Consider the following 16690-nt stretch of genomic DNA (forward strand, 5'->3'; position numbering starts at 1 on the left):
GGTGTCCCATCGTCCCCCTTAATAGATCGCCTTACTTGTGGCTAACGACCCTTAACGGGTATGTGCCCGTGTTTGTGTTTTAGACTGAAACTACGGATAGTCAAAAGAAAATTCATCGATGCCGTCGGGTGTCAACATTTCAACAACTTTTATAGCAGTTCACGTTTTCGCTCTAAGTGGAGCGACAGTTGAAAGCGACACCGACGTTTTAATCATTCATCCATCATACTCAATAATACGCCGACATGACGAAAACACTTTTTTTACTCTTAACGACTTCATATGCAAACGGAATTTCAAGAGGTTATCTTCATAGCAGAAATTAACTAATAAAGGTATCACTGCTCGTGCTTAGTGTTCATATATACCTTATTATTATATTTAACTTTTGGATAGATTTTTTATCGAAACTTCTTAGTATCCACAACAGCCGTTTTCCTAAAATTTGTTCTGGTCGCCAGTACCATCTGGTAAGTAATGACAATAATGTGGGTACAAAGTATAACTGGGCCCAAAGGGAAAAACAGTGGTTTCAGGCGTTAGCTTTCCTTTCTTGAGGATGATACGGTGATTCAAGAAATGAGGAAAAATGAACTACTCCCAACTCATTCTAACAAGCAATAGCTAGAGGGTCTATATCTGCTGTATGTTACTCAACATTTGTTTATCCCTAACATATATCCCATCATCATCCTCGTCCCAAAATACACTATTATTAATGATTCGGATTTAAAGCTACAAACAGAAATTCTGAACCAAAATCATATGCGTTCTATATCATTTTCATTTTCCCTTAAATTTTATTTTTGCAAAATGAAAGAACCACCCAAATTGGTAACTGGAAGGTCCCAGAGGAGTACAATGTAAAAGTTTGGATGCATAAACAAACCTGTATTCCTAAAACGTCAATGTATCAATAGCCACACAGTTTGTGCTTTAAAACCTGGGACACGCTATATGTAATCAGTATAGTATAGTTCAGCACACGAAAAATAGTCATGACTTGTCTGGCCTATAATAAACAGAAGGCATTTTACCCTCAATAAACCGAGCAATAAACCAAGCAATAAACCAAGTCGATTTACAATGGGGGTATTTTAATTTTAGTAGTGTCCACAGCCCAGAAATTTTAAAAACCTCTTGAAATTCGTCGTGTTACCGTCATTTTTTGTCATGTTTAGAAAGTGAGCTGAAGAAACTTTAAAAAACTCCTTCAAACAACATCAGTCAACATAACAAAGAAATCCGATAGTAGGTCCTCCTGAAAATGTCAGAAGGCACAAAAGTTGTCTTTAAATGACAATGACAGTGGAAGTAACTGGCATTCTAAGCTCAATCTCGGTATATTCCTTGATAATGATTCACTACAAAAGGAAGAGCGATGTGGCAAAGACATAATAAAAGTGTTTAGGAACGGTGATGCAGAGTAGATTCGCTTCACTTACAAAACTTCTGGATTCCTCCTGCATCGGTTGTTGTTGAATTAAAGTTGCTGACGTTTCGCCAATTGGGTTCTTCAGAGCTTAACTAATTTTGGATCGCATTCTACTCTATACCTGCTTATATATTGGGTGAGGGGTGGGGGGCGGAGCTAAAGGAGGGACATGAACATTGTCTCGGATGACTGATTCCCATATTTTTTGTTGGTAGAAAGATTTGATTACATGCAAGAATTTTAATTTTATCGAATAAAATTTTGATGAGTTTATTTGTCTTAGTCTTAAGGTTCTTTCATGTTATTTGAGCCTAGTTGACATTTTTCGTTCGGTCTGTAAACTCCTGGTGTCTCAAACGGGATTTTGTCTTTGACGGATCGAAGAGATTTTTGTGGAAGTGTCTGTGGAAGGTTGTTGTCAAGTATATTCTTTAATGGTATGCTTAATATCATTAATGTGGAAATTGTTCATGAAAATAGCAGATAATAATAATAATCATAATAATAATTTCCACATTAGAGATTATAAGTGTTTTATAAGCAACCAAACAATCTTATCCGGGACTCACGGTGTCACTAATATGGAAATTAGTGATCCGAGACAATGTTCATGTTCATATATAAGCAGGAACAGAGTAGAATGCGAGCCAGTTTCAGTTAAACTCTGAAGAAGCCATCAGGATGATTGGTGAAAGGTTAGAAATTTCAATTCAACAAAAACTGACGCAGGAGGAATCCAGAAATTTTGTAAATAATATTACAGTAGCCTGTGGAAGTTTATTTGAAAAATTAATCGGATTGAGATTAAAAAACATTGACAAGCGTAGTTGCATTTAAAAACATATTTAAGTCAAATTCTTAAATTCTTCGTAAAAAAAACAAAATGCATATTAGGTGTGAAAATTGGGTAAAAAATTCTCTTCTTATATCTCACCAGGCAGCGTAACAGTTTATGGCGATACTAGTTTTCGCAGCAATTTAGCTAAAAAGTACCGACGATCAGCAGCAAAAAAAGTATTTGTCAGGACTCCTTAGTCAGCATGACCATTAGTTTGAAGACACTTATACAAAAACTAGTTAAAATTTTAAGAACCTACTAGATGATAAAATTTATTTCGCGGACGAGCTTATAAAAAACCCTATAAAAGTCCTATAGATATGATATGTGCCGATTGAAAAATTAAGTTGGAATCCATACTAAAAACCGAAAAATGTCTGCGAATGTAATTGATGTAATTAATACTCAGTGTGAATTAATACCAGAGAATAGTTGGAGAGAATGTGCTAATCGTGTTCTTAAAGCGGAAAATAATTATATAAAACTTGGAACAAAGTTAAACTATTCAGTGGATGATAGTGACAGCACAGATTCAAACTACACTTAATATAATTACAATTATACAGCATGCAGTACAACAGAATATATCAATATATTTTGTGTTTTAATTTCCTTATTACTAACGTGTAACCAGCCATTAGTTTAGATATACCTCATGGTGTTGTAATGTATTTTCGTAGAAGCAATGAATGCATTTGATATGCTTTAGGTTACAGGAAGTGATTTTGCCTCTCTGGCTTTCTTTGAACTCACTTTAGGATTGGGCAGTTCGCCGCTCTGCAAGCTCGCCATGTAACATCGAAGACGAAACTGTTCGCAGTGCAACCTTTCCAGATTTTCTTCCCACTGCAACACTTGATTGGCCAGCTGTTGTCGCGCATCTGTCTCACCTACAACGGATTGTTGCATTTCCGCCATATGTTTCAGCTTGTAGTCCTGAAACGGAAAATATTGCATATACAGAATGTCGCGATTTATATTGTTATGAAACCTGTTTCTTTTCAGAAATTCAACATATTTTCCTTAAAAATATCCACTATACGGCAGTGGTAATAGTGGAATTGCATTTGCAATTATTTCCACATTGGTAACGGCCGGTTGTAAAATAAGTCGTTTAATTTGGATTCATTCATTACTGTAATTCAGCTGTGAACAGCGATTGAGCATGGGAGTTCTTGTTAAAGGTAAATAACAGAGTGGTTAAGTTGGCTGCCCGTTTAACTGAGAAATTGAGAAAAAGAAGAAGGAACAGGGAACAGCTGATTGACAGCACCTAAGTGTATGTGGTTGTTTGAAAATTTTACTAAAATACTGTGTTTTGTTACCTTATTCATTGGTAATTAAGCAAAATTAATATGAAATGGATGTATACTTTAATCTTTAAATAGTTCTAGTGGATACTTGTCAATGGGAAATACAATTTGATTTGTAACGATAATAAGTGGGCTTCAAATTTGAATAATAAAGAGTAGGTTAGTCACGAAATGCGAAGAAGTTATGAAATGCCGGAACGCGAACAATACAACAAATCTACAGAAAATAGAGATCTGGAAAGACGTATCTAAAGACTTTAGTATCGCTTCACCATTCGCAGATTTGATAAACGAAATTGGTTTTTATTCCACATCAAAACCTTATTTGACCTTCAGTAATTTGGGATTGATGGCCAATTTTAGACAAAGTTCAGAATTTTAGAAAAACAAGTCTAACCAAAACTAACCACATAAGGTTGTCAAGTCAAAAATCAGAATTAAATGAAAGCATTGGATGCCCTGTATTTATGTCCGAAATTTTGAATTGTTTTACAGAAATTGTGATTTATTTCTCAGAAATTCTGAAATTTTTTTAATATCTATAGATATGCCATAGTCTAATTATTCATATTGAAAGATTCGTTTGCTCCATTAGAACAATTTTCTCAACTTCTGTTATGTTAAATTTGTAATAAAAATTGTAATTGTAATTCAGAATAATTTGGAAGCTGCAATGAAACACTTCGAAATTGTTGTAAGCTTTTAATGGCCGGAAATAATACGAGCAACGTTTCTCGTTATAATTACCGCTAACGCTAATTAATGCGTAGGCTTCGCAATTTTGTGTATGCTGGATGGGGGTCAACTAATCCACAATGGAAAGCGGGATAAATATACAGCAGCCGGTAGAGAAATGTTGACTGCATATTGCTTGTCATGTCAATTATTATAATACCGTAACATTGCACATATTGCCAATATTAATAGTATATTATGCAACATGTTTGATTAACGCCTCTTTAGTCACGAGTTTGTTTTGGCACCACCGGAGAGAGAGAGAGTTTCTGAAGAAATTTATCATCACAATTGTTATATATGTCACTTATACAAAATTATAATATTTTGAAAAAGATCGAAATCACGATCGAACGTTAATAGATATTTAAAGGAATTACGTTATTTCTTTTCGAGCGACCGAATACCCAAGCGAATTTGAAGAAAATATAAACCAGACGAATGGAAAAATGTGATGACAATATATTCCGGGATATTATCTGCTTGTTTGTTGAACTCCTACTGGAATCATGCAGACGTTTCGAGAAGATCTCACTTGGCATCTTCAATGCTCGCGCTCCGAGTGTTCGAAGTGTTTTCGGAGCGCGAGCATTGAAGATGTCAAATGGATCTTGGCGAAACGTCTGCAGGATTCCAGTCAGAGTTCAACAAACGAACGGATAATATCCCGGAATATATTGTCATCATATATATATATAATCGAATATAGGAATAAGGTGTAGAATAAGATGTTTTATTATGAATTTATTTATTATGGTCAACACATGGTGTGCCTAAAAGCTCTTTGTCATTTCGGACAATTTTTATGGTTCTGTCATTTTTATTTTATAATAATATAACCATACTAATAGTACTTTATTTCCAACAGGTAACATGACCCAATTACGGGAAATATTTAATATAAACCCTATGATATATTAATTACAGGGGACGTAAAAACTAATCTTATATCTAATAATTTTATACCTTAAAAAATGAATAAAACTAACGCAAAGAAAAGGTTTTTCACTACGGACATCCAGACGCATCTCGAATTTGGATAAGTATCGCCTGCAGACCATCATAAAATAAATCAGAGTGCTATGATAATTTGTTGAAGTTAACACAAATAATGCAAAGCCGCAGCACATGGAAACCTAATTGTTCCAGAAGAACCAGACAATGGATTCCGTAATTAATGAACTTCTAAGCTCACGGGCAGACAGTACACCGAATCTTCAAGATCATGACCCTTCTCAGAACAGGAGCCCTCTTCCCTGAGGATTAAATGTTCCAGTAACCTTCTCCACACACTCTCATTGGACCGAGCGTGGCTGTTATATGTTGGTGACCATACAGAACAGAAGTAGTGCAAGGTCAACGCCAGCTTGGCCCTGTTTGTTAAGGGAGTCACAGACATAAGAAGACAGGAAACATAAGTTAATTATCAATGATCTTTTCGCATAAAAACCATGTTGTTTCGTAGAGAATTTATTTCGAACTTCAGAAAAGATAAATTTGGGTAATATTTATTTGAGAATAAGATAAACTTTAGCAATTTTCTCAGATTCTGGATTAACACCGATTTCAAAAACCATGTTAAAAAGGAGGCCTAAAGCAGCAAACATTTCGTAGGAACAGTCTCTTGCGACAAAACTTGCCATGCCGTCAGAACCAGGAGTCATCTTGTTTTTTAGTGATTTGCTTACTGATCAGACATTCTGGATGATAAGGTTTGAAATATTGAGTGGATCGGAATTAAGCGATGGAATCTCTATAGGCAATGCACTTGAAGTTAATTGACTTGCACAGTACGGTATATCTGCCCTAACAAATAATAAGATTTGTGTTGCTTGAAATTGCAGAAAGCCCTTTCCTTCTTAAATATATTTACGATCATTTCTTTGGTAAACCATGATGAAAATCGCCCTCGTCTCGGTATTTTAGTGGGTGTACAAACGGCAAAAAGGCTGTTTAGAATGTTGTAAAAAGCTGTTAGAGTATTGTCGACATGACAACACTGTTTTAGTCTGTCAAAATTTCTCATAGAGACTGTGAAACTCCATGTATATTTTAACGCCACTTCTAGGTCAAAACGAAAATTCCAATTGCCCGTTGTCTTCTTTAATTAAGGACAAGTTTTGTAATTGGCGTTAGCAAGTATTTGCGAAATGTGCGTGGGCACAATTTTGTATTAATGTTGGCGTAATGAGTTTTGTCCATGACGTCGAAGGGAAATTAACAAATTGAAATTGCGGGGCGTCATAGCCGTTTCGGCATAATTTCGTTTTTGGCAAGCGAACGGCATAATAAACGCTGATCAATCTGACCTACGATGCTCGTCCTTCATTTAGTAATTCGAATATTTGGAAAATAGAAAAACAATCTTTATTTGCATTTTTCAATCACTTAATGGATTTGAAAATTTGCTTACGATTAGGTTCGCAATAGGCTTAGAATATCATTTTTAATTTTATGGGGGCTGACAATCTTCGAAAGATATTTCTGTTGTCCAATTTTAGATTAGATAACATTAAATTTTAGAATATTTGAAAATACAAAGATGCCGTGCCGTGCCGTGCACATTACTGTCCAACGATACATCAGATTTCGAATAAGGCTAGTTTCTAAGCTACGAGGAAAAATTGAAAAATTTTGTCAAAGTTTTGTTTTGTAAGCACTTTAAATGCAAACCTGATATTTTTTCTATAATATTTTATAGTTGATTTCTATAATGGTTGAATTTTATTTTATTTTATTTAATTCTCCAAATTAATCTCTTGGTAATACGGCTCTGTTATTATTAAATATTTTATGATATCCTTATCCTGTCTTAAAAAAACAAAGCTCTCAATTAAAGTTTTAAATGCGCCATTTTATTTCCATTAAAACAACAAATTAAGTATTCTCTCATATTAACAATATTGCAGATGTTTTAAGTTGCCAATTATTTGAGAAGCTTGCACTCTTCCAGTTTCGAATATAAGTAGACATAAAAATGAAGAAATATTTTTCTTTTGTAAAAAATGTAATTTTAGTTTCATTAATCACAATCTAACAACTAAGTGACTATAATCAGTATCAATTAATCAGTTCATTAAAGTCTGGAAATCCCGTTATCAGCCTTTATACTGTGCGGAAAACCTTACATCGAGATAAATTGGGGATGAACAAAACGATCCACTCCTCAAAGAAAAGGGACGTAAAGAAAGAAGCCCTTCTTTAATCTTGTCAGTGTAGTCGGCAAGGCAAGGTCGGCAGAATTTGTGCCTGAAATAGTTTTTTAACGTTTTGGTCCATTCGCTTGAAACAGTACTGCACCTACGTCGAACCTACCCTTTCAAGAAAACTGGCGTAATGGGGAAAGTTCGCAGATGGTTCCAATACCAACAAAGGTGTTGGAGACCATCCAAAAACATAGATAAAGGTCGGTCCTAGTACATATCTCCTCATAGCCCAAGCAGCAGCAATAGAGCTTTGAATGCCTCAGGCAGCATTGAGGAAACTGAAATCGCATGGATGCTCTTCCAAATTCGTTTGAAGCTACCAAGAGGTTTTATCCTTGTTAGGCAGTCTAAATAAGGCTATGACTATGGTGGGAAAAAAAATCACTGATAGGATCGCGACTGATGTTGGCATTTATCAATCGGCAATAAACGCAATAGACGCCTGGAGGTAAGACAAAGGTCGCCTACATTGCCTACGATTACCAGGGCTAGTCCATTCGAAAACACTGAAAGAATGTCCCTTGAAAAAAATGCACAACTGACTTCCTAATTTTTCAAAGAAACATCCACAGGCTACTGCACCACCATATACATATCTTGCTGGCTCGCTGGGTTATTTCTTTATTCGACATCAAGCATACATTTACGATAAGCCTGTAATTAAAGTCTGAAAAGTCCTATTATCAGCTTGCGGAACACCCTATATCGACGTCGAACTTTCCCTAAGGAGTAAACCTGCCAAGCAAGGAAGAGTGGGTTCAGAATAAACTTTGTGCAAGAATGCTGGTAGAAAAGCAATTTGCACACTGCGAAACATCAGGTAGCATTGAATATGCTGAAATCGTTTGGATGCTCCTCCGTAAGGAACTGCCAAGAGACTTTATCCATATTAGGAAACCAAAGATAAGATAACTCTAACATGACACCATGGCCTGAAGAAAATCGGCAATAAATAAATATATAAATAAATAAATAGATTCGAAGACACTGCGAGAATGTCCCAGGAGAAACGCACCGTTAAGCATTAGCAGGAAACACTTGAAACTCCCGATAGGGACACTGCAACCTCACCGCACCACGATCATAACTGCAGGATGTGCTTGGAGGCTGAGGAAACGGCTGAGCATGTATTGTTTTCATGTATTGTATTAGAGGTCCGCAACTCAAAACTATATGCCGATATTGTAGGACTTTAGATTATCAAGAACATTCCATCGACAGACCCCACAAGAGAGCTGAACTAGATGGGAGAAACATAAAATTGCGGAAGGAAACCTACAACTCAAGGCAGTGATTATTTCACCGTGGTCCGATGTTGGTCAGCTCTTTTGCTTACGTTAGTTATGTTAGTTAGTTATTAAAAAATACATCGGAGAGAGAGGGAAAGAGAATTAACAGCTTGTCAACATTGAACACGAGTTAAAAAGTTTTCCTTTGTCTTTTTGACATTCCAAAATTTTAAAATTATTACAATAAGATTGAAAAAACAACGTTCTACATAACAGCATAGAGTTTATAAGCACGTGGCAATAATTACAAGTTCAGAAGCGGAACGCAAATCAAACTTTTGATATTTTCGTAAGTGCCTTGCCACTAAACGCGGGCGGAAAATTAAATTATATTTCCCGAAAACAATATTTAGCGAACGTAAGCTTTGACTGCGAGCGACTTTCTTTTCCATTAAAACTTTATTGTGCCAACTCCAACACAACTTGGTCTGTCAAATACCGTTATAAACTTCTAACGCATGCCTTTTGTTACACGGGATTATACGTTGTGCTTTTATTATATACCGTCGAATTGCTTTCGAAACAATTTTAACTTGAAGAATGACGATTTTTGTCCGGGAACAAAGTCCCTCGGGTTATCCCTTGAGGTATGGACAAAAATAGAATAATTTAAATATAGAAACTCCTGCGGATGGTAGCTTTCGGCAGCGGTCATTGAGTGTTGTAAGAGAGATGTTTCTAAATTTCTGAGAATTAAATTGCGCAGATTTTACAGGCATGAAACTATACAACTAATAAGCATCACATTATTACACTACTATTACAGTAAATTGTGGAAATTTCCTTAAAAAATTAACAAGCCCTTATGGTAACATTACTCTGCATACCGACCTTTTTGTTGCGTTGTTGAGTCCATAACTTTATCCCTAATTTCCTTAAAATATAAACTTATAAAACTTTTCGAAACTCTATTTTTGAGTTACTTTGAGAAGAAAATAGACCAAATTAATAAGACTCTTCTGTTTCTACATATCGAAATTGCTTCCATCTTGTTTCTATCCAAATATGATTAATGACAAGGTATGAAAATCTAGGTTAGTCATCTACCCAGAATAAAAAAAAATGAAAAAACTAACGTCAACACTACTGAATTCACCAAGTTCTTGTCGACTACGAACCACTGTATGTAAATGTATCATAGCACCAACCTTCTGAGACGGAAAAATCAGTTGTTGCAAAAGATTCCAACTTTGTCCTACTCTAAACAAATTGCCATCTCAAACAGCTATAGAAATTTGTTTTGAAATCGCAAAAATTCTTAAAAAAAATGTAAAATTTCAAAACCTGAACGCATAACTCAAAAATCTCTAAAACCTTATCCCAACTGAAACTGAACCACGCAGATAATCTCTAAAAGAAGATATAGGAAATGCTACGGTGCCTTCCATCTAAAAGCAAAAGTATGGAAACGCTACTTTGATTTTTGATTTTTGTTAATTGGCTTTGTGGTCAAGAATCCCGCCAAGATTTTCATTTTTCATTCATTTAAACTCCATTGAATTATAAACTAATAATAATCCCCCATACTTGGAAAGTTTTATTAAGAAAGTATCAGACCTACCATTGGATCATACCTTGCATTGTCACATCACCATTCAAACCAAAAATCATAGGTTATCAACTTTCTTGTTTACAAAATCCATGTCACTGAACTCAAATTAAAAAATCTTACATAATTTCCACATTAGAGATATTAAGTGTTCCATGACAAAATGCACTTCACCACAACCTTCTGAAGAAAATGAGTCCGAAAGCAACACCAGATTTACCACTGTGGTCATGCCTTAACTTGAAAACATCACTGACCACATATCAACAATTCTTAATAAATATAACGTTAGAACCAGATTTAATACTTGTCCAAAAATCTCTGATCACCTTCAATCTCTCAAAGACAAAATGCCGTTTGAAATACCAACTCAGAAATTTCCGAGATGTAAGCTAGTAAAAGAAAATACTATCATCGAGTAAATAATATGATTAGAATATCTTGGATGGAAGATATAAGCGCAGGACTTCTGAAAGACGAACTGAAGAGACAAGCAAACCAAGCAGCTACAATATCGGGCATTTTAACCATACAATACGGAACAATTAACACCTCAGCATGCGATACAAGTCCAGAATCTACAAGCCAAGCGTGCGTCCTATTATGGGCATATGGAGCAGAGACAAGAGCGCAAACATCGGTAACAAAGAGGATGCTAAGAACAACTTAGATGAAAACTCTAAGAACCATATCGTGATACACACTGAGCGACAGAAAAAAAATACGGATATAAGGGGGAGAGATGACATTGTGAGAAAGCTACATGTAAACAAAATGTCTACCAATAGAATAACCAAAATATTACGTAACAACAACCCACCCACACGGAAGAAGACCTATCGTATGACCTCCAAAATGATGGCGTGACGATGGCGACCGTTTATTAATGTTTGCGTTGAGAAAGAGAAACAAAAAAAAAACCTGAGGGGTAAAATGCAAAAGGTTAGGAATCGCGAAACCTGGATGGACCAAAACACCACAAATCACATCAAATGATGCTGGGGTTGTACATGGGGAATCGTATTGGAAAAAGTGCAAATTTAAGAAAGCAGTGTTCATTAAAAACAATCGAAACGTCTTTCGCAATCCAAGCGTGGAAATACCTGAGATCTGCCAACCCTTAATAGAATGCAGCAGCGTTGGTATCATAACGGATCAACCTCACGCTTGATTACACCCAACTCCGTCGCGGTTGAACGCTGTAGTCTAGTATATAATCCTTAGAACTAATTAATTAACGCACTTGATAACTGGTAGTTAAACATTTGTGCGAAACGTTGTCTAAACAAAAAGCAAATTCCAAATATTTTTTAAATTTTGGAGGGGAAAAACAGCTTTATTATAAACTAAATTTCTCCCAAACATCTCTAATTCGCATTATGGTGCCTAAACCTGAAAGTAAGTATGTGGTGGACAAAATTTATTTTCGCTGATACTTTATCATATTTATGGCGCCTGTAAATAAATCAACACCATGAACTTTGAACTTTTTGGAGCCTACTCCTTGTCAATGTATCAAGGCAAGAAAAGTAAGCAATATCTTAATAGTTAATAACATACAAAACGAGACTCTCCCACAGCTTCTTCCTCATTTAAAAGTAAATTATACTTTATATTCATTTTTGCTAATTACATAATTTTTTTTAAATTGGTTTTGTTCTAAAAAAAGCTACAAAAATGCCATAGACGACAGTTTTATATATAAAAATCGTATCCTTATTCGTAATCGTAATTATCTTGAGTTTCCATTACAGACTTAAACAATTGGTTGTCGAATTATACAAAACATTGCCAAAATTAGATAATATGCCGCAAACACACAAATTACTAACACTAGAAACAACTGCCAATAGCTAATAAAAGTCGTTGCATATGGCGATGTTGCCATGTTACCATGTTGCGTTATTACCCGCAACTGATGTCTATTTTGTATACAATTAATTCTCTTATACGGAAATTATAAACAAAAATTGTATATTTTTACTAAATAATTATCTTTTGGGACTTACGGTTTCTATGGCTTTTTCCAATCGAAAAATTTCTTCCTGCAAGAGATGTAGGGTTCCGGTTTTGCCCCTGTGTCTGGCGAATGCGGCAGCACATGCACTGTGAATACTGTTCACCCAGTTCTCTAGTTCGACCTGTAACGAATAAAACTTAATAATGAACTATGGTTTGTATTGTCCAATAAAACAATATTCCCTATTTCTTATTGGCAAAACTTACACAAACAAAAACACAGCAAATTAAAGGAAGAAACAGAGGCATATGTAATTTAATTACTATATAAAATAAATACAGCGAACGGGTAAAATTTGGAAAAAACAGAAAAATGCTCGCACACAATTTTTTTCTTGTGCATATTTTGCAGTTAACATAAAATATACAGAGTGGGCCAAAAAGTGAAAAAGTAGATGTTGATACTAAGTTACTTTTTTCAATTTTGTAGAATTATAATGTATATGTGAAACTTAAATCCATTTTTTTATCGTCAGGTACTGTAGGTCAGGTAGGAATGAAGCTACGTTTTGTTAAATGATACGGTAAATAAACAAAATTGAAGGTATTGACAGGAATTTTGAACAATAAAATTGTTGGACCTTTTTTCTTCGATCAAAATCTTACTAGAATCCGATACTTCTAATTTCTACTCTAGAATTAATGAAATTATTCGGAGAAAATTTTTTAAACTGATTAGCGTATTGTCAAGATGTTAATAGTTGGCATTTTCAACACCTAATAAAATAATTTCTTTGACGTGCCCTGTCTCATAAATTTTAGACCAATTTTACTGTCTGTAATGGGACTTTCTGGATATTTTGCGTTAAACAAATTACAAACTTCCTGAGTTCTAGTTTTGTCTCCGAATTCAAGAAAAATTAAAATTTCAATTCTCTTGGTTTCATTTAGATGCGCCATATTCTTTACTGACAAAAATGTAATTATAACAACTTGATTTATTTTCGAGATATAGGGCGTCAATGTTTCTATAGAAAATCAGGATTTTATTAATTATTTGCGGTTCAATTGGAATAAAAGTGTGAACTCCAGTGACTTGGGGGGATATTTGTAGGAAAATTCAACGTATGCTACTGTTTTTTTGTATGTTTAATTTTCTCTAAAATTAAATAAAAACAGTTTCCGTACATGTTTCTTGACAAACTAAAAATCCAAGCAAAAAATATTTAATTTTTACTACGTTAAAATAAATAAAATGTTGGGTGTCCACTCAAAATCGGCATATTCAGCTGCATTGTATATATACTTCGATGATTCCAAAAATTATGCATAAACTTACTTAAAATGAATTGAAATTTAAATTAACCTATTAACATGTGACGCGCTGCTAAATATTATATATTATAAAATATTGACACAAAAATATTCTCAATTACTAATATAATAATTATTGTTGTCTAGATTGCTTGATATTTTTGACCAGATTTTTATTTAAATGATTTTTTTTCTGTTGCAAAACAGGGCACCCAACTTCTATTTGCTTTAGCATAGTGCACATGTTAGTAAAGATGAAAAAAATTTTTGCTCCGATTTTCAATACCCAGGAACATGCAGGGAAATCAGTTTTTCTTTTTAAAAACAAAGCAGGTTGCGAAAAAAAAAAACAAAAGAGTACTGCCGTACAATAATATTTCCTAACAATTAATTTAATAACCCTCTGGAATAAATAATTTTTATAAAAGTATTATTACAAAAAACCCATTATTTCCGCAAGCGATTATGTCAAATTTAATTAAAATTATAAAATATTTAACAATTATTAAAACCCTGTATCTCCAAAACAAATCCACTTAGGACATACGATGTGTATTCAAAAAGTAAGGTGACTTTTAAGTTTTATCAAAAAGTATTTATTTGTTTAACAAAATTAATATTGCCCCCTTCAAAGTAATCCCCCTCCGATATAATATCAATTGTGCCAAGATTTTTTCCAATATTCGAAGCTTTGAGTTCTTCCAGCTATGTTTTATTTATCTCCTCAATCGTTCCAAACCTTCCTGTCATGGGTTTCTTGAGTTTTGGGAAGAAAAAAAAGTCGCAAGGGGTTATATCCGGTGAATATGTTGTCTAAGGCATGATGTAGCTTTGTTTTTTGTGAGAAAGTTAGACACTCATCAATGAAGAGTGAACAGGTGCATTATCGTGATGCAAAATTCATTAATTATTTTCCCACAATTCCCAATATTTTCTTAGTATTACTCTTCGCAAACAACGCATAACTTCGAGGTAATACTCTTTATTGACCGTACGATCTTGTGGTAAGAACTCTTGATGTGCTACACCCCGATAATCCCAGAAAATAGTACGCAAAACCTTGACATTTTATCGAACTTGATGTGCTTTTTTCGGTCTTGGCGATTCTGGGTTCTTCCATTGGGACGATTGGGCTTTGGTATCCACATCATAACCATACACAGCTCTTGAGCAATGTTCCTTCGACGGTACTTTTGTAAGAAATTAAGTAGGAACAAATTTTGCTGCTGCACGTAGATTAACCATATGCCTTTGTCAATGTCAAATTCCTTGTTCTATTTTTTTGGATAGCAGAAAATCGCCGAGCAGGCAATACGATTCTGTCTCACAAAAAAAATTAACGTATAATCTGACTGAAACTGCGAACGTATGTTAGGGATATGTGTACCAACATAACAAAAAAAATCGAATGTACGTAATCCGCCCAATTACAAAAGTCACCTTACTTTTTGAACCCACCTCGTATGTTTATGGGAATAAAGTCTTCTTTTAACCTGAAATATTGCTCTTAGACGTTTGACAGGTTAACGCTGTGCATATAAAAAGGAGACAACAAGCTCCGTAATAATTACAGCGTCACAAATTCGATGTATAGATTGTACAGCAGAATACTCAAAGAAAGAGTAGAAAGCAATGTTACTGAAATGGAAGTGAAAAGTGGCTTCCAAGCCAGAATGCCTTGACAATTTTTTTTCTGCATCAAATGATGATGCGAAGAAGATCCGGAAACCTGTTTACCCGCTTCCTGTTCGTGAAGTTGAAAAAAATCTACGATATAATCAAACCCAACTTTTTGAAACATTGACGAAGATAGACCTAAATATGGTATATGTGAAAGCCATACATAACCTATAAGTGAATATATAACCTACAAGTGAATTATTAGAGTGCAGCAAAATTGGGAAAATATTATCTCAAACGTCTTTCTGACAATGGGGCACTATCAACTGGATGCACATTACATGCTGAGGAAACTAATGGAATGGAACAATGACGTTTAAATATGAACATGGAAAAAGCTCTGTATCTAAAAGTAAGAGAAATAGAAGACGTAGTACTAAAAACTAAACTAAAAATGTAAGCAGTTCAAATAACCAGAAACTACAATATCGGAATACAGTAAACAACAACAATGACTATCGACCATTCCATTGTAGAAGCAATTCTGATATATGGGAGTGAGTGCTGGCAAATCCGAAAACAAGACAAAGTGATAATATAGTGTAAAACGTCTAGAACGTAGAACAAGAATGGAACATATGAGGAGTAATGAGGAAATAAAAACACAAACGGGTGCTTGTGCAGATACAGTAGAAACAGCTATTGTGGTATGGAGGATGAACCTTGAAAGATGTCCTAAGTTAGTGATGGAATATAAGCCAACAAACAGGAGAAGAGGAAGACTACCAGGAAAATGAATAGACAGGATTAGAAAGACCATGATAAGTACCAGAAGATAATTGGGACATAGGATAAAATTCCAAGGAAAATATCGCTTTCGAATTCAATTTCATTCTGAAATTTTCTCCAAAATTAATTTAATTAACATTTCTAAATTCATGGATTGCTTCGGACTGAATTCAAAACAATTTTCAACTTTAAGCGACCGCTTTGAATATTCTATTTAGCGACTTTGCATAAAATAATATTCCGCTCTTGGGATGGGGCGTACATTAAGTCTAGACCGCTACTTGAAGCATATAAAATAAGAAAAAAATTGAAAAGCTGAGATTATATTTAAGTCGCGTTAAAAAATTTTCTATATTGTGGCATACCGGACATGGTTGTCGCATTGCTTATTTTAACAGGAAGCACATGTACTTTCAATTTTTCAAAAAAACCATATTTAAAAATCATCTGGACTCTTCCTACGCCGGTTGTTGACAAATCGAACTTGACATTTCGCCAATCATCCTGTCGGCTTCTTCAGCGTTTGACTGGAATTGGCTCGCATTCTACTCTGTACCTGCTTATATCCAGTTTGAGGGGACGGAGCTAAAGGAAGTATATTTTCATTGTGATAAATGACTGATTCCCAAATTGGTAAAGGTGA

At 34.7% G+C, this 16690-nt stretch overlaps 1 protein-coding gene across 10 annotated transcripts in view; it reads right to left on the reverse strand.

Annotated features, from left to right (window-relative positions):
• LOC132696174 (protein still life, isoforms C/SIF type 2) overlaps window positions 1-16690 on the reverse strand; it is a 255922-nt gene that overhangs the window by 35832 nt on the left and 203400 nt on the right. For all 10 annotated transcript variants that reach the window (XM_060660841.1, XM_060660844.1, XM_060660845.1 and 7 more), the window contains 2 exons: window positions 12375-12506; window positions 3027-3209 (listed from right to left, as the gene is read on the reverse strand). In XM_060660841.1, the coding sequence (XP_060516824.1) occupies window positions 3027-3209; window positions 12375-12506 (315 nt within the window). The remainder of the gene's footprint in view (window positions 1-3026; window positions 3210-12374; window positions 12507-16690) is intronic.

This window comes from Cylas formicarius, unplaced genomic scaffold, assembly GCF_029955315.1.
Source record: "Cylas formicarius isolate icCylForm1 unplaced genomic scaffold, icCylForm1.1 PGA_scaffold_1__22_contigs__length_36826433, whole genome shotgun sequence".
Taxonomy (NCBI): Eukaryota; Metazoa; Arthropoda; class Insecta; order Coleoptera; family Brentidae; genus Cylas; species Cylas formicarius.